At 37.1% G+C, this 25208-nt stretch overlaps 1 protein-coding gene across 5 annotated transcripts in view; it reads right to left on the bottom strand.

Moving 5' to 3' along the window:
* Nucleotides 1-25208, bottom strand: part of CNTLN (centlein) — a 217891-nt gene that overhangs the window by 107675 nt on the left and 85008 nt on the right. For all 5 annotated transcript variants that reach the window (XM_075410639.1, XM_075410640.1, XM_075410643.1 and 2 more), the window contains exons 10-11: nucleotides 12736-12909; nucleotides 4196-4321 (exon numbers count right to left, since the gene is read on the bottom strand). In XM_075410639.1, the coding sequence (XP_075266754.1) occupies nucleotides 4196-4321; nucleotides 12736-12909 (300 nt within the window). The remainder of the gene's footprint in view (nucleotides 1-4195; nucleotides 4322-12735; nucleotides 12910-25208) is intronic.

The following is a 25208-nucleotide window of genomic DNA, read 5'->3' as shown; positions in this document are numbered from 1 at the left end:
TAACTATTAAGAGCCTCACATCTAAATAGAAAGATCAGGAATCACAATCCCTGAGGTCAAATTTGTCTTATTGCTACTTTGGCAAATTTTGCTAATTTGGAAAAATTTACTTAAATATTTTTCTCATAATATTGAGAATTTTTTAAAAATTTACTACCAAAATGTCAGTTTTCACCTTGTGAATGCACTGGCCCAATACAAGTAAAAATACATAAACTGAAAAAGGATTGTTGACATTGTATTTTCCCATGAAATACTTTTTTCTTTTTTTTTTCCCCCCCACACAAAACTAACCTACATATTTTCAAGGGAAACACTCGGCACACTGAGGTCCACATGAAAAAAACTATATTTAAATGGCTTCAGTATTTCCTCATGTATTAATTCATTTCTGTAAATATACACTGAATTGCAACACCCAGACTTTGTCCTCTTGCTATGTAAAAAACAAAAAATAAAAAAAAATTTTGCAATAGCATTTTTATAATCAAAACCATATGAAAAATGTATAGTCTTTTTACAGAATAAAAAGTAAATTTAAAAAAATATTTCCAAAGTGACAATACGGTGCTCTGGAAAAAAAAAAAAAAAAAACAAAAAAAAACATTAAGAAGAGGACATTCCACAGTATAAAGCAAATAAAATTATGGCATAAAGCAGTAAAGAATTCACCAAGCATCATCCTGTAGCAAAATTTGCTCTCAGCGTTTCATTTCCCATTCAACTAGAGCTCTGCCTGTAGAGCAACTACAGAACACCTTGCTTAATCTTTAAGTAAATCACAATACTTTATTTCCATGCATTTACTGCTTATATGCAAGGAGAGCTTTTCAGCATTAGTCAATAAGTAAGATACACCAACAGTCAGAGCAGTGAGCAATAAAAATTAACTCCCACTATAAAAACATGACAACAGCTTCTACAGTAGGGCTAAGTACAAAGTATCTAGACTAAGCTTGGCTTCTAAGACATAGCCCAGCTTCCATGACGCATACACCAAGTTGGAAGATACCAGCTAAAATTTCAGATGCCAATACATAAAATTCCAGAAGTCTCTGGAAGTGACTCCAGCAACCCATAAAGCAGGTTTCGGAGTAGAAGCAGGTACGAAAGTGACCTTACCATTACATACTTTTCCAAAGCAGTGGTTTTTTTTTTCTGAAACAACCTCTAAACCAGATACATTGATAAATTTAGAATTATTCAAAAAGTACTTTTGACTGGTTTTTTAGCTCATACAAATACTACAATGATATTAAAAACAATCACACAAACAGCAAGATGAATTTATGACAAAGGACATAGAGACTATGAACAAGCCTTGCCTGACACTACAACAGGAAATGTCAATCTAGCTATAGATACTGTGTTTTCAAGAGAAATTAATGAAATCATTACTTCGAGACTGTTTTATCTTGCTAGTGAAAACTGATCGAGTCTGGCAGGGTATTGAAAAATAACATCTTCAGCATAAATCCTCGGAAGTTTATTAGTATCAATGCCCTTTCAGAGATGGAACCAAGTGTAGAACTTGGACTTTCCTACTTATGAATCTACATTTTTCATTATTGTTTACCTGTTCCATTATCCATTCCATTACAGTTATTCCCTTCCTTTATCAGTTGCTCAGCTCTCACAGAAATTGGCCAATTAACTGTCCCAATCAGTTTATTGAATTATTAAGCACTTCAGAACTTTAAATTTACACTGTAATTTCCATAATCTCAGTTAGTTCCCTCTCTCTCCGATTGAATTACATTAAGTTTTTTAATAATTAAACTGTCTTGTATACTGTTTTCTATACATTGACAAAAATGTAACAGAACAACCACCTATAGCAGTGCTGGATCTCCACGTTATTCCCCAGCCCTCCACTGTCATTCTATAGTTCTTCCCATGCAATAACGAAAGACAAAAACCAATCTGCAGGAGGAAAAACCCAACTGCCTGTGAAAAAAAAGTCATTTTATCATTTGCAGGCAGCTCAGACAAGCCAAAATATTCTAATCACTACTTCAAAATTTTGTTAAAATCGACCGTAACAACTTCTGTTACAGTAAAAATGGAACTAAAATTGAATTTAAAAAACACACTGATTCATTTCTTTGACTGCTCTTCCTAGGCTGACACGAAGTAAGGAACCTGACCATTACAAAAATAGTTTTTTCCACAAGCAGCTATGTGGAAAAGCCACCATATCAACACATTTTCTGCATCCGAACACCATACATGGAACAGGACTATATATGAAACCTAAACTAAATATAACAGTGTGCCCTTGCTCACAAAAAAAAGTATTAAGGTGGCCCGAAAGACTCATCTACATATTCTCGTTCTAATTCTCTCTAAAAGTTTAGAACTTTCAACAGAAAGGATGAGAAAATGCAAAGCAAAGATCTCTTATGCTTTTGAACACTTTCCTGTTAAAACCAGGAAGATCTCCTCTAGGCTACGCCAGAGATCACAGTTAAGAGAACATATTCTTAGTTCATATCCAATATCTAAGTCTAATACATCTAAAACATCTACGTCTATCTAACCAAACTCCTACCCACCTCTCAAAGACCAATGGTAGAGTGGCGTACTTCTGCTTTGGACCAGTCTAAGAACCAACTTGATAATTTATTATTCAACATCCATTAAATACTCTTAGCTACTTTCATGTTCTCTTCCATAAACATGGACGCTATCAGGCACACTCTGTTACTCTTGAGTATGTCCTGGAGTGCAGAAATTAAGAATATTCTGTACCAAAACTACGGACATTGAATTTAGAGGATTACCCTATTTATATTAGCAACAATATAAATTATAATATATTATAAATAATATTAATTATATTATTAATATTTATATTAGCAATAATATAAATATATTCGTTGGCCAGAAATGAGTCAGCTGAGGAGAACTGGAAAATCCTATGAATGGGACCTTGCCCTGTTCTGTTCCTTTGTAATGCACAATACTGACCGAGGTATCAAATGTTCCTGTTCCTGAAAACCCCACAGGTAAAGCTGTTCATCCTTTTTTTAAATTGTTACCAATTTTGCAGAAGGACTGATGGACAAGGTCACAATTTAATATTGAGGATATGCATCATCAATAAGTTTATTGATAAAGCAATCATTTTTCTGAGCAAGTATATTTCAAGTAATCATACAGTCAACACTTTGCTTGAAGAGGCAGTAACGCAAGCGCCAGTTTCGAAAATGTTGATCACATGCATTATTCTGTGTTGGAAGCAATGCCTGAAGACGCTAATATCAAGAAATCACACAATAAAAAAAGAATTATTCTGGTATTAATGTTATGACAGCTGAGTTCACTGTCATGCTGGCAATAGCCTCACTGAATTCTGAATGTAGTGCCACAAAAGTGTTTAATATGATGACCTGGGCCTCTATAAGCTTCTTTTCAATCAGTTGAAGTATTCTGCAGAAGAATTCAAGTAGGGTAGGAAGAGATGGAAAGGGGAGGGACAAGGAGAGGGGAGGAGGGGGGAGGAGTATGAATTGCAAATGTTTAAGAAAATATGACTCGGGGTTTGGGTTTTGCATTCTGAGGTGCAATTTGAAACCAACATGTCATTCAAAAGATACTGGTTTTGAAGTAAAAAACCAAACCAACTCGAATCTATAAAACAGGGACAAAATCGGAAATTGTAATACATGCTCAATTAAGCTCTTCTACCAAGGGCTGCGGCAGGTGCTGGTGTCTGTCAGGGTTTTTTACGGCATTTGTTAGAACAACAACTTCTGAGCCATAAATTCTAAGAGTACAAGGGGTAAATCTGTTCCAAGTAATTGACTTCAGCAATTTAAAATACTGGCTTCACCGTACGGAAAAAAAAAAAAAAAGTCTTTGTATTTTCTGCTTCACTTTATTTCTATATGAATACATTAACTTCTTGGAATATACCTTCTCAGACACAAATTTTGAAAATGTATTTAACAAGAATGTATTATTGATGATAGCTCGAATTAGGCTTCCGTAGGATTGCAGGAGTACCAACACAAGATTCTAAGCAGTAAAGGAAAAAGGCAGACTAATGGAGAGTGCTCTCTTATGCTAACACACTTACAGCCCATAATGATATGTGCATTTTGCATTTTTAAAATGTCTGTTTATTTTGGTATATCCTTATCTATGCAAGCTTCTAGCTAGAGGGTTTTTTTAGCATTTTTTTAATGTTCACCTTTAGCTGCAGTGTCTTCTGTAAGTTTTCAATCTTCCTTTCAGCTATTTTAAGCTTCCTTAGCTCCTCTGACTCTCTAAAAGAGCTCTTTGGGGACAGAGACCTTGAACGTTTCACAGGTGGTTCCTGGAGAATAAAACAAGGACATGGTTGAACTAGTTGGAACACCGGATTATGAAAGACATGCAGAATTAAAGAAGAAGTAATTTTGAATACTAATAATGAATTATAAAAAAAAAAAAAATCTGCATGGAATACCAGAGAAATAACAAGCAGAATTACCACAGCGCTACCACTAAAGGTTTCTCTGTGACTCGTTAATGAGAATATTCATTTACATTTACATTGTTTCTTTCAGAATAATGATGTCCCATTAGGGAAGACTAAAGGGTTATAGACTCAGAAATGCAAGAAACCTCATTACAAAGGAGGGGATAGAGGCTGGTCTAATTGCTCTATAAGGGTCCAAGGTTACACTTGATAGGACAACCAGAAACAAGAGGGAAAGGATTTTTTTCCCTTTGAAATAGTTTAACACACTGTGAAGTTGAAGGAACAATATGCTTGAGGAATATAAATACAACAGACAGTAGATCTTATACCATAATGACCATATGGTCATTAACTATAATGTGACTAACTAGAGACAAGAATATGTGTTTATATTATGTACAGCTTCATATAGCAATCTGGAGAAAGAATATGGAAAGTAACACTTAAACTGGGCAGCTTTCTTGTTCATTCTATGTCATATGACCTTATGGCAAAGAAAGAAAGACCTCATCAAATTAGACTTTCTGATTTTCTGAATAACTTTGTTTAAGGACAGAGAAATACTAACACAGACTTAATACCAATAAGGTACCATGCTATTATGTAAATACATCAATTCAAACAAAAACTTAAGATTTATTGTGATTATTGTTGTTGCACACTGCCATTTTCACTGATTTACAACAAAAGGAATTCAGGATAAAGTCTTCTTGAACACCACATATTTCAACACTTTTACTATTCCATTAGATGAATTTTAAGAGAATTTTTATTAGCAAATGGCATTTTTTCCTTTGACCATTACCTTCCAGTATTAAATGTTCACAAGACATTGTACACCACACTTTCGCTTTAAATTGTATGGGTTTCCAAAAGGGAGGAAAAAAAATCATATCATGAAATATCAGAAAATAATAATATCACATATTGAATGTTAATATTGCCAAGGTGGTTTTGTCATTTGGCTTTGGGTTTCTTTTGCTTCTGAAATGTGCCTGACTAAGATGAAAAAACCAACCCCCAAAACAAACCAAAACCAACATCTAGAAAGAATTTTATTACATTTAAAATCTAAATGTCAAATGGACGTATTCTGTATATGCCTGTCAGTTCCTTTATGTAACAGAAGAAACTATAAGAAAGTTTTAATGAACATTTAAAACAGTACATCCAAATTTATGGCTTTATATTCTCAGTGTAACTTTGTACTTAGAGTAGATCTCTTTGAAATAGTAAGATTACTAATTTACATATGTTTCCAATAATTCTGGTAGAGGTATCCAAAAGTTTATTTCAGTTAATAATACTGATTTTAATCAGTAAAATCTTTAACATTGCTCAAAATCAAATTGATCCCTTTCAGGTGTCAGAAGCCAAACATCCCAAGACAAACACATCAAAAAATCTATTTATCTTCAAAGTCCCAGATTTCTTGAATAAACCAAGATCCTAAATAAAACTCCTAGCTTCCATATTTCCTAATTATTGCATACCCATAATAATTTTTCCTATAAATTCACAATGCATTACTTTTCAAGTTTCCTAGTTAAACTTTATGTTTGCATGCAGAAGGCTTGGAAAATACATGATTTCTCTGAAATCAGGAATAAAAAGTCAAAGTGCTACATTTGTTGCCAAAGAGAAAGACAACAAAGGAAAAGAAATGGACCAACCAGCACCAGATTGCTAAGAATAACCATGCAGAGAGACTCTACAGAGGAATGGAGAAATGAGAAAAAAATACAGAAAAATGTAAAATTCATAGTCTTGCTGCTTTAATCAAAGCTGATCAAATACAACAAGCATACAACAGTTTTTCTTTGTATATATCTATATATGTATGTACACACAGATTTTATATACAGCTACCTGGGATTGCGCTGTGAATCTTTTTCACAGGGTCGAGGTATGGAAAAAAAATACAGAAAAATTCTAACTATCCATTGACATAGAAAAAATTCTCTATGAGAACAGGTGGGATTGGTGATGTGCATTAAGAAACACTCTATAGTTTGAACATGTTTTTACCTGTTTAGTGATCAGACTAGAGGTCTGTGGAGAGAAGGAGCTGGGTCTGGGCCTTACAGCTACACATTGGAAGTTCAAAGGTAATCTTTGCTAAGAAGGCAAATTGTTTAATTTTCCTACCAAGACAGAAGAGTCTGTGTGGTAAAATGCACTGTAACTTGATTGCCTGGGGCTGTTGCAAAACTCAGTTTGGAAGATGGTATCTATAATACCCCTCTCACAACTGCAAACTTCGCTCCTGCCAGGTTTACGCATTTAATTTTTAATTCAGTCCTCAAATGCTAACATAAATTTAGACATACCTATATTAAATATATGCAAAAATTGTAGTGTTCTATACATTCCCTGAATGTTTAGGAGTAAAAGTCCAGTTTTATGAGCAACAAAGGGTAACAACAGAAGATTTTTCATCAAATGATCCTAAAACATGTTTACAAAAGACTATGCCAAACAGCGGAAAACCAGAAAGAAATAGGCTTTGTAATATTAGCAGATATGAAAACTTGTGACACACTATTTAATGGAATGAAATAGCTGGTAAGTGAATGAGACACACATTAACTGTTAACACAGGTACAGGAAGCAGAAAAAGAAAAGATACTTCTTTCTAAACAACCTGTTACCCATCCGCACCATGAAAGACATCATGGGATGAAGCTCGAAATAGTCATGCTCTTGAATTCAACAGGTTTTGTGTTGGACGGAGTCCCAAAACAAACCAGAAAAGAAAGCAAACAAGGGAAGTCAGATCTCTTACTGAAATGTCTTGGAGGACTTTCCTGCACACACAGATCAGACCAATTTGCCAGGATACAGCACTAAAGACAGTGGGCGGAAATCTTCATGTTTTTTTATCAGTTGAAGAAACAGAAACAATTGCTGAAGCTGAACCAGAGGCTGACAAGACACAGGTGGAGTTTTTTGGAGAGGAAAAAAGGCAAATTCTTCACTCACTATGTTTCAACAGGAACTTTATCAGTACTGCAAGTTAACTCATGTCTTTTAGTATCTTGACATTACAGATGTAGGAGAATGTTATAGAATGTATACCCATAAAAGGCAATTACAACTCCCATGCATCATACAATGGGAAAGCTTAGCTATAAAAAGACAAGGACTGTGTTACTGAATCAGACAGGAGACATATGGATGGCAATTTAAGTACGTAAAAGAAATCAGACATAGCTCACAAAGTCACAAAATTTACAGTCCAAGAAGAACTCTAGCAAAATCAAGCAACTGACTCTTAGGTCTTCATACAAACTGGCACTCAGACATACCACTTTCCACAGAGACTGGACAGTGAGGGTTACAGCTGCCTCTAAGTCCACACTTAACAGTTTCAAGAAAAATGACACCGCATGCACATTTAACAAAGTTTTTAACCACCGCATCCTCTGTCTCACAGAATAAGTTTTTTCTGTTACTCTGTATGACTGTTATGAGTTTGCGTGGCAAGATTTTGGTAGCAGGGGGGCTATAGGAGTGGCTTCTGTGAGAAGTTGTGAGAAGCTTCCCCCATGTTTGATAAAGCCAGTGCCAGCTGGCTCTAAGACAAAAGCGCCGCTGGCCAAGGCCAAGCCAGTCAGCGACGGTGGTAGTGCCTCTGCGATAACATATTTAAGAAAGGGGGGAAAAAAAAAATCTTGGGGGTGAAACAGCAGGGTAGAGAGAGAGGAGTGAGACGATGTGAGAGAAATAACTCTGCAGAGACCAAGGTCAGTGAAGAAGGAGGAGGAGGAGGAGGTGCCTGAAATGTCAGAGCAGAGAGCCTTCCCTTGCAACTTGAGATGAAGACCATGGTGAGGCAGGCTGTCCCCCTGCAGCCCATGGAGGCCCACAGTGGAGCAGATATCCACCTGTAGTCCATGCAAGGGACCCCACACCAGAGTAGGTGGATGTTTGAAGGAGGCTGTGACCCCGTGGGGAGCCCTGCGCTGGAGCAGGCTCCTGCCAGGACCTACGGACCCATGGAGAGAGGAGCCCACGCCGGAGCAGGTTTGCTGGCAGGGCTTGTGACCCCATGGGGGGACCTGCAGACCCGTGGAGAGAGGAGCCCACACCAGAGCAGGTTTGTTGGCAGGGCTTGTGACCCCGTGGGGGACCCACACTGGAGCAGCCTGTTCCTGAAGGACTACACCCTGTGGAAGGGACCCATGCTGGGGCAGTTCGTGAAGAGCTGCAGCCCGTGGGAAGGACTGAACGTTGGAGAAGTTTGTGGAGAACTGCCTCCCGTGAGAGGGACCCCATGCTGGAGCAGGGGTAGAGTGTGAGGAGTCCTCCTCCTGAGGAGGAAGGAGCAGCAGAAGAACTGACCACAGATGAATTGACCACAACTCCCATTCCCCGTACCTCTGCGCTGCTCAGGGAGGGGAGAGTAGGTGGAGAAACGGGAGTGAAGCTGAGCCCGGGAATTAGGGAGGGGTGGGGGGGAAGGTGTTTCAAGATCTGGATTTATTTTCTACCTATCCTACTCTGCTTTGATTGGTGATGAATTAAACTCCCTTTTCTCCCCAAGTTCAGTCTGTTTTGTTCACGACAGCATTTGGTGAGTGACCTCTCCCTGTCCTTATCTCGACCCTCGAGCCTTTCATCATATTTCCCCTCTCCCCCGTCCAGTTGAGGAAGGGGAGTGATAGAGTGGTTTTGGTGAGCACCTGGCATTTATCCAGGCCAAACTAAAACAATGACTATAGGCAAGAGATCTGAATCTCTGCAGTTCACAAAAAACACTAGCCTATAGGTGTGTATGTATCCTTGCATTCTGCAGAACCAAATATAGGTGGAAGCATACAGTTATGTGGCCACACATCGCAATTTATCACACTAGTGACAAATTTCTTGTTTGTCTCAGGCCTTTCCTTTTAACACCTTTCGAATTATTTCTTCTTCCAAAATCTGTGGCTTTTTAGAGCAGAAAGTAACAAAAACAGCATCATTCTGATCAGAAGTGACTCCATGCTTATTTGCTCTTTGTATCCTGGGAATGCGGAGATATGGGGATGAAGAGTTAAGGACAGAGTCTTTGTGAAGCCAAAAGGAGCACCGCTGTAAAACAAGAATTGTATATCCATCATATTCTTCCTGTCAAATCATATGCTACTAACTTCTGTCATGAATACTTTTGTCATGAAACAATGAACAACAAGATAATGATGCAGTGGTGCACACACAACCCTCCCCCACCCCAACCTGGCAGTCCCAGAACCAGTCAACATTGTATTCCTGCAATGCAAGCGAGAATAGCTAGCTGGTGTGCATTGAATCAGGACAACTTGGCACTTTCCTTGTCTTTGTACAAGAGCAGTGAGTTGGGCCGACCAGGCGGTCCCTGACCGCACCTGGATCTCCTGATGCCTGGAGTTGCACCCGCCCGGTGAGTGTCAGAACTGTACCTTCTGGGTAGTGCTGGAACTGTACAGTTGCTGTCTATGGCATCATGTGGATTGTGACCAGGATGGAAATTACTGATGCCTAAAGTCAATCATCTTGAGACCCCATAAACAGCAGTGCCAAGGAAGGCCCTTTGCACCCTTCTGGTCCGCAGCGGGCTGCGCCCAGTAACCCCTCTCAGTGGGACGCCTCTCTGAGTAACTCGCAAACGGCCTGGGCTGATCTCCTCAAGACTCAACCTTTGCCCACTGAGAAATCATTTGATTTGAAGTGAATGTTTCACTGAACTCGAGGGGAATTTTTATGATTGCATGTGTGTGTGTGAGAATCGATTCAAAGCATAATATTCTATTACTGTGATTATAATAGTAAATTCTTTCTAATCACTCTGTAAATGCTGTTAACCAGTGATTACTAACTGCTAAATTCCTGTGATTCTCTTTCTCTCTTTAAAATGTGAGCACACCCTGAACTGCCACTTACACATAAACCGTTGCGGTCTAAGCCCAGTTCTGGATCCAGCTGCACCCAGGCTCCTCTCTGAGCAGGAGCTTAGAAAGCAAGGGGGGTCCAGTCCGAACCTGGTGATTCAACGGGAAGGTCTCCCTTACCCCTTACACTTTTCTTTTACTCTGTGCAGATCATTTTCCACTCAAAACCTCCTTCGATTTTGTATTCTACTCATTTGATAAGTAATAGAGTGAACCTTGCCAACAAACTTTGTAAGATCACATTTTCTAAATTCTCAGTAAAATCTTTTCTTGCAAAACCTCTGAGTGATCATTTAAGTGACCTAACCACTCATTCGTGACAAGGTACATACCATCGCAAGGGAAAATCAGTAGACAGCAGTACTACCTTTTCTATTTTAGATGTGTATTTTGTGATCATAAAGCTGAAATGTTACCACAATTTTCCTTACTGTCTTGCCTAAATACAAAGGATTTATAGCCTGTCAATTTAGTTCCAAAAAGCTTTTAATAGAGATTGTGTGCACATGTGAAAAAGCGCACATATCAAACAACCCCAAGTATTGAAAGAGCATGACTGGGATCTACATACCAAAACAGGAAAAGATTCTCTAGAATTGGATTTAAAAGATTGTGTTTAATTTTACTCAAGGGAGGTAATTGCTTTATTCCTGACACAGCGATCAGTTCCTGACAAACATGGCATTCTTCTGAAGAAACAAGAAATGACACTGTGATGGGTTAACCCTGGAAAAGGGTCAAACACCCACCCAACTGCTCATTCACTGTCCTTCCTCACCAGGAAGGTTGCCACTTAAAATAGATTTGGGTAGTAAGAAATAACGAAAATATTACAACACCACCTTCTTGCCCGCCTTGCTTCCCAGGCTCAACTTCACTCCCTCACTCCTGACTCCTCTGCCTCTTGTTGAGCAGGGTAGGAGGATGAGGAATACGGAGTTACAGTCAGCCCATAACAGCTCCTCTCGTCCACTCTCTCCGCCTCACACTTTTCCCCTGCTCCAGCATGGGGTTTCTCCACAGGCTAAAGTCAGTCCTTCAGAATAAATCTACTCTGGAGTGGGTCCTCCGTGGGTGACATTTCCTGCCAGAAGAACCTGTTCCAGCATGGATGCCCCTCCACACACTGCCATTTCCTTGACAGAATATCCCTCTGCGCTGGTGCGGGCTCCTCCACAAGCTGCAGAGCTCCTCCACAGCCTGCAGCGTGGACATCTGCTCCATGGTGGTCCTCCCCATGGGCTGCAGGAAAATACCTGCTCTGGCACTTGGAGCACCTTCTCCCTCTCCTCCTTCTCCTTCTCTGACGTTGGTGTTTGCAGGGTTGTTTCTCACCTTCTATTCTTCACTCTTACACTGTCTGTGCAGCATTTTGTCCTTTCTTAAACACATCTGCACAGAAGCGCCACCACGTGCTCCTGAACAAATGTTCTAAAATAAGTCTTTTCCCAAAAATAGCATACAATGCAGGATACTGAGAAAGAACAAGCCATACAGTTTTCAAAGGAAATGTTATGAGATACCAAATGTGGAAAAAACTGATTTCTAAGGAAGCAGAACATGACGGTCCACCGTGGTAGACTATTTACACCACGCAGAATCATGTTCCTATTCGCTTCCTTGCCACAGAAATCTCTTCCAAGTTTCCCACTTTCTATATAATCACAAGAAAAAAAAAAATTTAGATGAGGAAGAGGCTGAACACACTGAAAATCATCACGACTTGGGCTAATTAAATAAATAAATTTAAGCCATAGAATTATTTACACATCTATTCCACTAGCTCACTAGCTATAGTTTATAGCTGTTATTGTTATGTGCTGCCTAAACTTAACAGCAAGTCATCATGAAAGAGGCAGTCCAGCATAATACAGAGTAATAAAAAGTCAGAAGTATAAACTTCAAAAAGTTATTGTTGTCATTCTTCATAGAAAAAATACTACTTCATACTTTAAAAATCAAAAATTGGAAAAAAAAAAATTTAATTTATAAAGTCATAATTATAATCATTTATATTTCTCTCATTTTCCTTCCAGGGAAAGATGGTCATTCTGATAAACACCATAAAATACCTGATAAATATTCACTTTAACAAACCTACAAAGAATTTATCCTTCAAATATTTCATTTAATTAAGAATCCCTTATTCAGTATTTAATAAGGTAAAATCTTCTACTCCCAACAGCTATTTTAACAAGTCTTTGGCAGATAACACAAGAACCATGCAAACAAGCTTCCAGAATTATAAGCAGTATCAACAGATATTAAAATTATTATCTGGACCCTTGAGCAAAAATGTTTGGCTTCACCAGCCTGACTTACACACAAATACACAAGACGACAAAACTATCCTACCTCACGCTTTCTTCCAGTCCTTATATTGTTGCTTTTCAGAGTATCTGCAGCGTATAAATTATGCTCTGCTAGGTTAAGGCTTGTTTTTTCCAACTTTTCCTGTAAAAGCTTGATTTCAGATTTTTGCATTGTAACAAGACACTCTAGCTCACTTAAAGAAGGCTGTTGAAATACCTAGAAAATGACAGTACAGGTATATTACATTAGTAACAAAAAATCTGAAGCATAACAAACCATTTGGATAAAACTGCCTAGTGCAACACAACATTGCCAATATTACAGGAAAGTGTGAGAGCTGCAAATAATTCTGCTTTTGTAAATAACTCATGAATCCATAATCAAAACCAGACTCTACAGTGTTAATTAAACATTTTCTCATCATCATCACTGTATTTTCCAAATCCAAATTCACAGTCATGACAACAGTTGTTTTATACACACATTTCTTCTACAGCAACTTACTCTACTATGGTATTTTTTAGCTCACATGCCGCCAAAATTTCTTTACAAAATATTTTACCTCCTAGACTTGGTTCTGGTGAAATTTCAAGTTGGTAAGTATCACTAGCCTATCAAACATGGAGAAAAAAACCTTAACTGCATAGTCTGTCAATAAAGATATTCTTAGTTAACGACTGTCTCAGAAAAGTACCTCTTTAATGTAAATCTACAGCATGTATCCACTACGTCCATAAATTCAGACAATGAAAATGCTGTGGTCAAACTGAAGACTTGCAGAAAAAATAGACAGTAATTCTAGATCATGGCGTTACTAAAGGCAGATATACCATTTCATCAAGCCATTGAATTTCAGGACCCTTCCCAACTATCAATTCATTCGCAGCAGCAACTTGGTGCAATACAACACTGCTGCACACTGCTCACCTTGGCCTTCTACAAAACCTGTTCAGACCAAAGCACGGTTTCCTTGGTACCAGCTATCTTTAAGCCATATCCTCAATGTCCAATAGTTGACTCCTGTGTACATGACACACCAAGAGTGGTAGAGTTACTACGGCTTGATAAATTACTCCTTCACAGCTGAGTTTTCATTAACCGCCTGTGATCACACCCCCCTGCGTTACACCCACAAGGCAAAATACTGTTAGCTTAGCATAAGCAACAGCAAAATGCCTGTTGTTGCAGTCTACGGCAATCACTAAGTGAATGAAATGCTTTATCTCAAACCTCCTCCACCATGCTTTCAGGCCGGGGACAGACATTCACCTTGCAACAGCTGTGCCAGACAAAGATAATACAATTCCCAGATGGTCAATGCATCCAAGCAGCTGGAGGTTAGCACCCCAACACTATTGCTGGAAGAAGGGATGGTGCAAACCCCTTCCCTAATCGACTGCATAAATAAAAGGGCAGGTTAGTTTAAAAAGTCAGTGCAAGTCTCTTGAGCTGACCCAGCTGACCTTGCATTGCACTGATCAGGGCAAACTCATGAAACCCCTATTGCCAGCAGTGCTCTGACAGCAATGACAAGCAGCTAGGAAACAGTAAGTTCTTCAATCGCCACAGCTTGATGCGGAAGACAACTTTCTCAACACTGACCAAAAGTTTTACTTTACACATGCTTTCCCTAATTAGCAAAGTTCTGACAGCCTGACTTGCTCGCAACAGTTTGAGCATATTCTTAAGACAAATACTCATTTCAACAGAGAAGAAACAATTTGGTACAACTGTCACTTGTTACTGCTATCTCACTTAATGGTGTGCGCCAAGTAAAACACATCAGGTATACTGACAAAAATCAGAAAAGACAATGTAAAAAAGGTTAAGCAAACCAAAAAATCTCCAAATTCACACTAATCAAGAAATGAGATGATCCAAAGTTGATTAAAATCAAGCAAGCAAAACACCCTAGTAAGCTTAGTATTTCAGAGAAACAGAATAAGAAAAGACATTTTATTTCTTTCCATGCAGAATATAAAGCTTTTCATAAAGCGTACTATAAAGTCACACTTTCTACAAATAAATCCCAAATTAGAAATACCAAGCATTTATTTCAGAATAAGCGCAACTCCTCATACAGCAAGCAAGCACAGGAAAGTTGTCAGAGAGTAAAAGTTGCCAATGCTTTTGTTGACTGTTCCTTAAATAATTTCTGTTGCTCATTTTGCATAATTTAGGCCATATGTAGGTGCAAACAGATGTCATTTCCACCTATGATCAGCAAAAGGCCAGTTTGTAACTAAAAGAAAACTCTACACAGAGGAAAAAAAAGGAAAATGGAAGAATGAGGAGTAGACAAGCCATGCACTGAAAAGAACATTTAAAAGAAAATTGGGCTTTTCGTTCACTTGACCAAAAATCTTAACACTATACTAAAAGGGAAAAAAAATCTAACAAAACCTAGAAGACAGAAATAGTGCCAGTAGACAAAAGAAATGCAGTTATATTTAAGCTATATAATTAATTTTTTCCTTGAACTTTATTCTTTTTTATTAAAAATACACCTACCAACTTGTCCCATTTTATCGATTTCTCAGCTGTATGTAAAAAAATGCTTCTACTTGTAACATAAATTGTACAATTACATTAATAACTAAAAAAAGAATCAACAGCTTCAATCTGTTATAATAATTTTAACTCACATTACCATTCAAAAGTCTACAACTATTAAATGTTACTGAATTTTAAACCATGAGAATTACCCAATTTTAGCTAATGATTAACTTCTTCCTGTATCACTACTTTCTAAATTCTTCTTTCAAAATTAAATCCAGAGTGTTTCAAAATTTAGATCCATTGTAATGTCACAGAATATATTAAATGCTTGGTCCTCTCTAGGTCAATGACATTCTGCTGCTGACTTTAATAGCACCGATATATGAACGGTGTTCTTCATTTGTTTTGAATTTTTTCCCCTACTCTTTTCTTCTCCCAAAAGAAATCACTAGAAATTACCATGCAGTGATACTTATTTCAAATTAAAATACTGTAAAGGCACAGTTTCTAATAAAACTCTTAAAACAGTCTTTGTACACATGCATACACACACATTTCTTGGAAAACTAAACTCAACAAAAACCAGTCTTAGATCTTAACTTATACCTCCAAAATGCTTAAGTTTTCACCCTCAAAATATTTAGGAGATCACTGTCACCAACACGGACTGGCTATATAATTTGGGTCTACGATAGTCTCAAAACCTGCTCAGTTTTTTAAGTATGCATGTAAAGTTTCTCCAGTTTCAGAAATTCTAAGAACCCAGATGTAACCTGAAGAGATCCATTCAAAAACTGAGGTTTTGCTTATCAATGGACTCCAGTTTTAGAAGAGCTGCGGTATCACTTTCTTTTAAATTCAACATAGCCTTCACTCTTTGATAAATATTCTTCTACATTTCCTAGCACAGAAGATTTTGTTTATTCAAATATCAAGAGAATTTTTAAACTTGAATTCTTAAGACATGAAAAGAGATCTTCCAAAGACAGGAAGCTGTATGAAATTTCTCTATCTGGCCTTTTATTTCAGATTCATGTCTATTTAACTTTATATTACTACAGTTTTATGTTCCAGGTATTCTTGGTCAACAGCAAAAAAATCACCAAAATCAAATTATTTAGTGAAAAGATCTGGCTATTATGAGAACCTCAGTTCCTTCTGCACAAAACATGATCCTATCAGCAACACAGAGCTCCAAGATTTATGCATGAAGAAAGAAGTTCAGTTTCGTCAGATCCTCAGAAAGAAGTATGACCTGTTCCTGGCTTTTCACTTTCTAGCTCTACATTTGAACTCTTATTTCTAATCTAAGAACTAAGAGAAATATTAGAATTAGTAAGACCAAAATGGCAAATAATTTGGACTATAATTAAACTCTGATTTTACAATCCTAACATTATTGGGAAAAATCACAATATTGTGTTTTAAGGCTGCAGAAAACATTCAACATTCAAGCTGTGTATGAAGAATGCAGTCTAGTTTCATAGTAAAGATCACAAACCTCCAATCCAGAAAATGAAAAACAAGTTGCATGCTATGAGACAGCACCAGGTTCTTCCACAGCTTCTGTCTCAGAATGATCATTGCAGATCTTCGATCTTACAAACTGAAATAGTAACCCAACTCAAAAAACAGTTCTATGAAGGTTCACTTCCTAAAGTCTATTCTGAATCCCATGTCTAAAACTAAAATTCCCACGAGATGATCCTTTAAGCATACACATAATGTTGATCCTGTTCACAATCTATCCACCCACATGCTGAGTGCAGCAAATCAAGGCTTCCTCTCAGGTTTAAGCATCTCAGATTAGATTTTACTTGTATTAAAAGGCCAGCTTAACAGAATAATGGTTTCTTCTTTCACTTAGCAAAATCAGTTTATATTATATGCTATTTTATGACAACAGATACATACTTTTTTCATACTGATACTCCATTTAACATGCAAAACATATATTTCAAATAAATGTCAGAGGCTTATTTACGTCTTAAACAACAAATACCAAGCAGACTTCTCACTCCTCTTATGCTTACATGTCTTTTCAAAGTAAGACACAGCTGATGTTTTCTGGATGTATTAATCAAGATGAAGCATAAGCACCATCTTTGCCACAAAGCTGTGCCCGTAGGGGAACCATCCGCATTGTACCTAGGGAAGAGAATCCAATGCCTCTGTTCCAGTGCCGCTGTTTCAGAGATCATAAACATTACCAAACAATACGGAGAAAATACAGCTGTGCTCCGCCATACTTCTGTTCTGCATGACTTTCCTAAACCGGCCAAACAGAGCAGGTATCAAGCAAATGGATATCTAAGAGCTTCAGAACTAATAACACAGCCTTATGTGCAGTCCCACTCCCCTTCAACTTTCTCAACACAAAGCTGTGCTAACACTAACTGCACAGTGCCAAAACCACCAGCTAGGAGGACACAGAAAAAGCCTGCACATTCCTTCTGTAAGGAGATGGAAGCTCACCCTGCTTCAACCACAAACTGGCCAATGGGCACACCGTGGCTTAGTAAAGGCTAAAATATCTTTTCCATCAGCGACACAACAGAGTTTATGCACACGGCTCAGACTAGAGGAAGCTTGCACACTTCTACCAGAATATCTGAATTAGGAAACCGCATTTTTGACCTCTGGCAACCAAGCGTCCCGTGACCTATACCCCAAAGTTTTCTTCCAGTCAAACTCCAGGAATCCAGTGCCATATGCCACACAAAGCCATGATGCAGGAAACTTCCAGAAGCAGTTTATAAATGAGAAACAAGAATCACTTCCCAGGTTTCCTCTTATTCTGTTACTGAGTCAGCTAGCTGGGTAGCTAAGTCAAAGATCACCTCAGCATCCTTTGCAAGCTGCTTCTTTTCACAGTTTGGAACTCCAGTCATCACAGCCTCATCTCTTATTTACTACATATACTTCTAGGATGGGCACCAGTAACAAACTGCTGAAGAGCAACTTACCCAGGCTGGACCTTGATCTCATGTGACCCCATGAGTTCCCAAAAGGGGCTAAAAGCCAGTGAAAGGGTTTCCACCTTCCATCCACCCTCATAACATTTATGTTTGGAATCCTCCAAAATCCACACGAAAAAGAGCAAGGGGGAAAAAAGGATATAATCCCTTTACAAAGACCACGTGGCCACCACGTCGGAAGGATTCCTCAAACCAGGTATGAATGATTAACTTTATTCATCAAGGAAATTAGACCTCCTGTTATAAAATTAATGCTCCAGATTACTAGGAAAAATATGCAATTATAAGACAAGAAAAAAATTTTTTAGTCTGAAAAAATGTTTAGAAGAATCATCACAGAAAGTCTCAAGACAAGGACAGGTTTCATTAAGCCTTTTTGCTAAACCAACCACTCATTTCCCCATGCATTTCTTGGAGCAGCAACTTTTTAGTTGCAAATACAAAATAAAACTGTGCGTTTTTTTCATAAAACTGGTCAGAGCAGCAGCAAGCAAAGATCCAGGCAAGTCGAAAACATCAGTACTATTTGCTCTAATGCATTATAATTAATAGACATTAGAATAGAATACAACATTACAGAAGCCCGAGTAATTGCCGGTCAAAGTATTTTATATGTTTATACCCTTGGAAACAATACTTTACAAAACAATACTTCACAACTGTGTTTTAAAAAGTTCTATTAAGTATAATGGCTTTTTTTTAAAAAAAAAAAAAAGAAAGAACTTTTACGGCATCTTCTATAGCATTATAGTTTTTAAAAAGCTTATTAATTAGTTACTGGAATGTTAAGACTAACTACACCAAAATGCAGACAGTATTTCTTCTAAGATTTTAAGGTATTTTAAGATATATATATTGGCACACTGGAAGTCACTGGGTAAGTTTAAAAAAACGTATTTTTCTGAATTACAGACTCAGTACTAGAAAGCAAAAAACATAAGCCTGCATCAAACGGTGAGACTGTTCCAAAAAAAGGAACTTTGCTGTCTGTTGAACTATTACACTACTATCACAAGTAAAAATCAAACCTGTGCACTAATGGTGTAAACTAGGGACTGTGCTTGTTATGCATTATCATCTCTGTACATTAGAACCTCAATCATACTCAAACAAATTCACTAAAGTGTGGTTTTCAATCTGCTAACTATGCATTCCATAATAGCCTGTAATTATTAAAAACTGACAAGAAAGCTACGCCACCTGTGTTTATGTGAAGCCAGGTAATGAAAAAAACAACAACGCTGTCATCACCTCTCAATTCCTGATTGCATTATCAAAACTGTAGCCGGGTTTGGCATCTGGGTGTGACCTTGTTAACTGCTAGGGTAATTAAATTTATTCTATTGGGAAAAGGGATGATAAATTATTAGCAAGAAGATTTTGTTCACATTTTATTAAATTGGCCTGTCAAAGGGTCGGCCAAATTATCAAGGGCCTCATTTATTGGAGGCCAGCCATATTGCCACATCTGTTACAATTATTTATAATTTCAGCAGTTGAAAACCAACTGAGTTAGGCATCCGCCATGTAAAGTAATTTACAAATTATCTGATGAGGGAGTGTTTTAGCTTCTCCCTCATTTCTAGCCAGCAGAAAGCCGCGCTGTAATTACAGAACACGATTAGGTTCTTTGGGGAACTTATCTTGCACTCATAGCCATAGTAAGATGCAGTAAGAACATATGGAGGAGCTTGTGCTTCTACTCCCTGAAGCTCGTGACCCGCCTGCCGCTGAGCCCTTGAGTTGAATTTGAATGAGAGTGCCATGGCTAATGTTCTACACATGCACCATTTATGCCACAAAACAAATCGGATCACTGTTAATTATGAAGCAGCTATAATCAGGCCTTCACATCTGTGTAATGTGAAGCGCAGTAGGCTGTATTCCAATAATGTATGACTACCTTTGGGTCGCAAATTGCGAGCCATATTGCCTCAGTAGCAGTTACTGAATTCAAAGTAAGTCCTTTGATAAAAGCCCATCACAAAGATATTTTTATCCATTTTTTTTTAAACACAAGCCTTTCTTTATCAGCTATTGACCAGAACAGTTAAAGCATATGGCACAAGTTCATTAATGAACAGTAGCACACAGCACTCTAATTTAATGAAACCACTTGAGCCATAAAAATCAGATTTAGTCAATTCCCCCTTTCCCTTTTTCTTTTCTTTTCTGCATCCAGCCTATACCCTGGACTCCAACATAATGTCATGGGTGATCTTGCTGTAAAATATAATTATTTTCGTGTACATTTATAAACAGATTTTATATTTTAAGAGCCTGTACATTTTGTAAGATCGAATGGGGGGGGTGGGGGGGGGTGTGTGTGGAGACAAATGGAAAGAAATTGAAAACTGGAAAGAAATGTCCAAGTAGTTTCCTCTGCATAACCCAAAATTTAACCTGCTAACAATTAGTAGTCCATATATCATTTCTATTTTAGACATTATTGTCTGGCTGCTGTCTTCTAACAGAAAAATATTCTTTATTCAGTGAAAAATCTTTCTATGAGAAAGCAGCTAAACAAGCAGCACCCAGATGGCAAACCAGCTACAGTTTAATTAATCCACTAAAAGCCATTCAGTTTTCAGTAAGGGTAATGTAATTTTGAATAATTGTAGGAAAAAAAAAATCACTAAACGTTCTTAAGTTTTATTATAGCGGCATGAATAGTGCCACTATAGAGTAGTTAAAGTTGAGTTGCTCTTTCCATTATAAACCCCACATTTTCAGTATCTCGGTCCTTTCAGATTATTCTACATTGAAAACAGATAAATGGAATGTCAATCTAAACTAAATGAAAATAAAACTATTCTTCAAAACTTGATACAGTTTTTCCTTTATGTCCCTTTAACGCTCTAGAACAGGATGTAGATTAGTTTTCAAAAGTTATACAGTACCTTCCTAAAGTACACTGCATTTCTTTTCTTTTTTAAAGAATAATATCAAAAGCTGCACAAAACCACTATTCCTTGTTTTATAGACAACACATGTCTGCACCCTGGCACACCTACAAAATTGCAGGTGGAGTCTCAAATTGTCATAGTAAAGCACACCCAACTGTAACTGAAATTACATTTTATGGTGATCAAGTGCTAGTATACTGTGATCCCAACAGTAACAATGACTTCCCAGACTTTATTAGACAGTTACAACCCCACACAGCCTTTCTGAGAACAAGGGTATGGCTTCTACCACAGAGTACGAACTCCTTTGTACGTGTCTGTATGATCCCAGAATTGTGCTGTTCAAATACAGACTTTCTAGTAAACTAATAATAATACTTCAACAAAGACGTGTCATTTCTTCTTTCCACCTTGTTTAAAAGACACATATACAAGACATTTTAAGTGTAGTTTCATATAACACATTGGTATAAAAAAAAAAAGTTAGAAACTAATAAATTACTACTGCTTCTTTGACCGAAAAGCAGAGACATACTAGTTTCTAAAAAAGTATTTAGCTGTCAGCTACTGTATTAAATTTGCTATAAAAAATAATTAAGATTAAAATTACATCATTAATATTGAAGACCACATGTGTCTTAAAGTTTAAATTATACTTGTCTATGTGTAGCAATCAGCAGAAAATACCGGTACTTTTCTGTTACAAAAATAGTTAAGTATGGAGCAAATTTAACTTTACAAGCTACTATCTAAACCTGTCTTTATTATAAGGGTAATAATCTCCAAATAACAGATAGTTTCCAGCTGAAGCAAATACAACCATTTGAAAAATGTCATAGATGCTTTGCATCATTAAGGACTAATTATTTACTCAGTAAGTTGTGTAGCTTAAATTGGTCAATTTCAGTTCCATTTTAATTTCTTCAAAGCCCAAACCTTCAAGCAAACAGCAATAGTCTTTTGCCTCCCACAAGCAATGTACTGCAGTATTACATAGTTCTAAATGTTCACTGTGATTTCATGTTGTCTTGTCCTATACAAATACTTTTTTACTACAGTATTTGTTAGTTGCTTAAAAATTTTTATTTTGAGATCTTTGTGATGAATTTCAATGCTTTTCTAATAAATTGAGTATTTCTAAAAACTCGAAGATATTTGTGGCAAGCTTTGACCCATAGGTGGTGCAAAACTGAGAAACTTTTAATGCAAATAAATTAAATGGGTAGGTTTTCTAACAGCAAAGGCTAAATAGGTGTAATACAAAAAGCATTTTGTTAGGAAATAGTTTCAGTAACTGAAATTATCCCAATCTTTGAAACAAAATTTACAGCACCACACTTTGAACAGGGTATCTGCCTCCTGTTATGGTGTATAATTAACAAGAAAGAGAAAAATAAGCCTCAAAAGTGACTTTAAATATTCATATTTCAATATGAAATATACTGGACAAAATTCAGAACCGCTAAAATAAATTAGAGTTAGCCTCTCCAGCTAATTTTTTACCATTTATATTTCAACAAAAATCAGTATTTTAAAGACTGTACTATATAAACCTAATAAACTCAAATCACTGAAATACTGATGTTAGAAAACCAGTAAGTCACACTCTGATAATAAGACTTGAGGGATTTTTGCATGGCAACAATGGATGCAGTTTTTCTTGAAACATTTTATTCATGTATTTCTCATATAAATCTTTCTAAACCCAGAATTTTGTTTTAGTTACAAATCAGCATTTTTTTTCCTCATACGCTTGTTACATATGCAGCAATTTCTTTCATTGGTTTACTGGTATTTTCTATTCTGACTGCTTTTAAAAACTTCATAATGAGAAACTAAGATACTATTATAAAAGTGCAAGTGAAATCTGTATTACATAGAATGCATGTACGTGTCAGATGCTACAGTTACAAATAAAAACATTTAAATGTCTGTTAATTACTGTTCTTTGATTAAATATCATCTCTTAATGCTGTCTTTGATGTCTGCATACATATGAAAAGTAGAAGTCAAGACAGAAATGACTGCCTCAGTTCATTAAACATACTTAAATATTTGCCATTCACATCGGTAATAGCTATAGTACACTAACCATATGACGAAATGTATGGTATACATCCCAGAGCTAAAAATGAACACCAATAATGAAACAGAAGCAAAAGAACAATTAATCAAACCCCACAGGCTTATATTTTGAAAACTATTTAAAATATTTTTGTTCTGTTCTTGTTAACTGTGTAGTGTTAGCATAGATCTAACCAAAAAGCCTTCCAACTCCAACAATCCGTAACCTCTGATCAGAGAAAAGGTACGCGAGAGCTGCTGAATGCACAGGTACTAAAATGTACATAGAAATTTAATGTAAAGCAGATTTAAATTCTTCATCACACAAATTAACAGAATAGTCAAAATAAAATCAACCAAAAGTTTGCCCTCACCAACACAAGTGCCACACTGGTTAGAATAAGATTACAACATTAAAAAAAGGCATATTTTACCCTTAATAAAAGAACACGGAGATATTCTCACTAATAAAGCCAATAATATAAAACTCTTTTTTGCCTGACTACAATGTAATTTTAACAGCAAGAAAAGTTCAAGTCCAGGAAAAAGTACGTGCTAACATATGCAACATCGAGGTACAATCTTCCTGACTAGTGGAAGTCCGAAGAAGATATATTAGTGTTGTTGACAGACTGTTAGCACGTCTCATAGGACAAACTTTCAGCAAGACACGAATCTGAACATGCTCAAGAAATCAGTACTTTACAGCAGAAACACAACTGTCGTTCAAACCAACTTCGTTTTTTAGGAAGGACTGCTTTAAAAAACTGTAACAGAACAACCAATAGACACCTGCAAGGCTCTGGTGTCCTGTTAATTGACTCTCTGTTCTAAATCCATCCCATTCTACTGATGCTGCACTTATGAGCCAGCAGAATGAGTTAGGAGGTTCTCTTAATCACATTTAACTTCAGAACTTCACAAATGACCAGGATTCTGGTTATCCAACAGGTCACAGAAGTAATGATAGGTAATCACTTTGTTCCCCTGTAGAAACCTCAGCTGTGCAACCACACAGTAGTCACTACCTTTCTAACACTTGTGCAAGTACCAACACTTGTTGGTACTGGGAGATCTGGCTGTCACCAAGATGGAGCCAACAATGAGCTTTATGATACATTCTCAAAAGGCACACTCTGCCCTTCCAACCGGAGCAACACTGCATGTCAACAAAATTTGAGATATTTGCTATAGTAGAATGGAAGAGAAAATGTTAAGCACATAAGCACACACTGCTTAACATCTCAGTTCTCCTATAAACCTAGCACCTACGGACGGTACCTATACACATTTCCTTCCCTGTGAGGCTGCTTCAGTAATACTAACCATTTGTCCCATCACAGCCTGGTTTAAGATCAATTTACTGAAAAATGAAGGTTCGTACACTGCATTTAGCTTACTATATGACATTCATTAACCTCAGTTGTCTCCTTTTGCTTACTACCATGTCTTCTCCACTAGCACTGGTAAATATCTGACTGAGCTCATGACAAATCATATAAATGTTCAACAGATACATTTCTGCAGAAGATCAGACTGAACCTTCATTCACTAACAAAACAGCAAATTCTCCGAATAATCATGACAAGCACACTCCTTCAAATACACCGAGAACAGGGAGAGTGCCAGAGAGTCTAAAAGAGTGAGACAGGATCAAAATGGAAACACAGAAGAAAACCAACACAACACCATAGGAAAATAATTATTTGCACTCGTGTTCACCATTAAGTAATTTAGCAATGCATCACATTTGAATCCTAATTTATATGGAGCATACTGGTTAATGTACTTCAAGTTCAGATGCACCTACAAGAAGACATAGAACAAATCAACAAAACAAATAGTAACAATTCACCCACACTGGTTGGGATTAATATAAGACATCCAAAGGAAATCAAGTATAAAACTTAATCACCAATTGTAGGCTGTCATTAGCTTCTAAAATAATCTTACTTATTATCTCAGGAATATTTCAAGTTCTTTTAAGAAGTAAACAAAATTGATCCAAGTGAAATGGATTTCAGCAAAGCTCCACACTAGGAGCTCTTAAAGAAACCCAACTCCTGTA

The sequence above is a fragment of the Opisthocomus hoazin genome, chromosome Z (assembly GCF_030867145.1).
Source record: "Opisthocomus hoazin isolate bOpiHoa1 chromosome Z, bOpiHoa1.hap1, whole genome shotgun sequence".
Classification (NCBI taxonomy): Eukaryota; Metazoa; Chordata; class Aves; order Opisthocomiformes; family Opisthocomidae; genus Opisthocomus; species Opisthocomus hoazin.
This window is presented reverse-complemented; position numbering and strand designations above follow the sequence as displayed.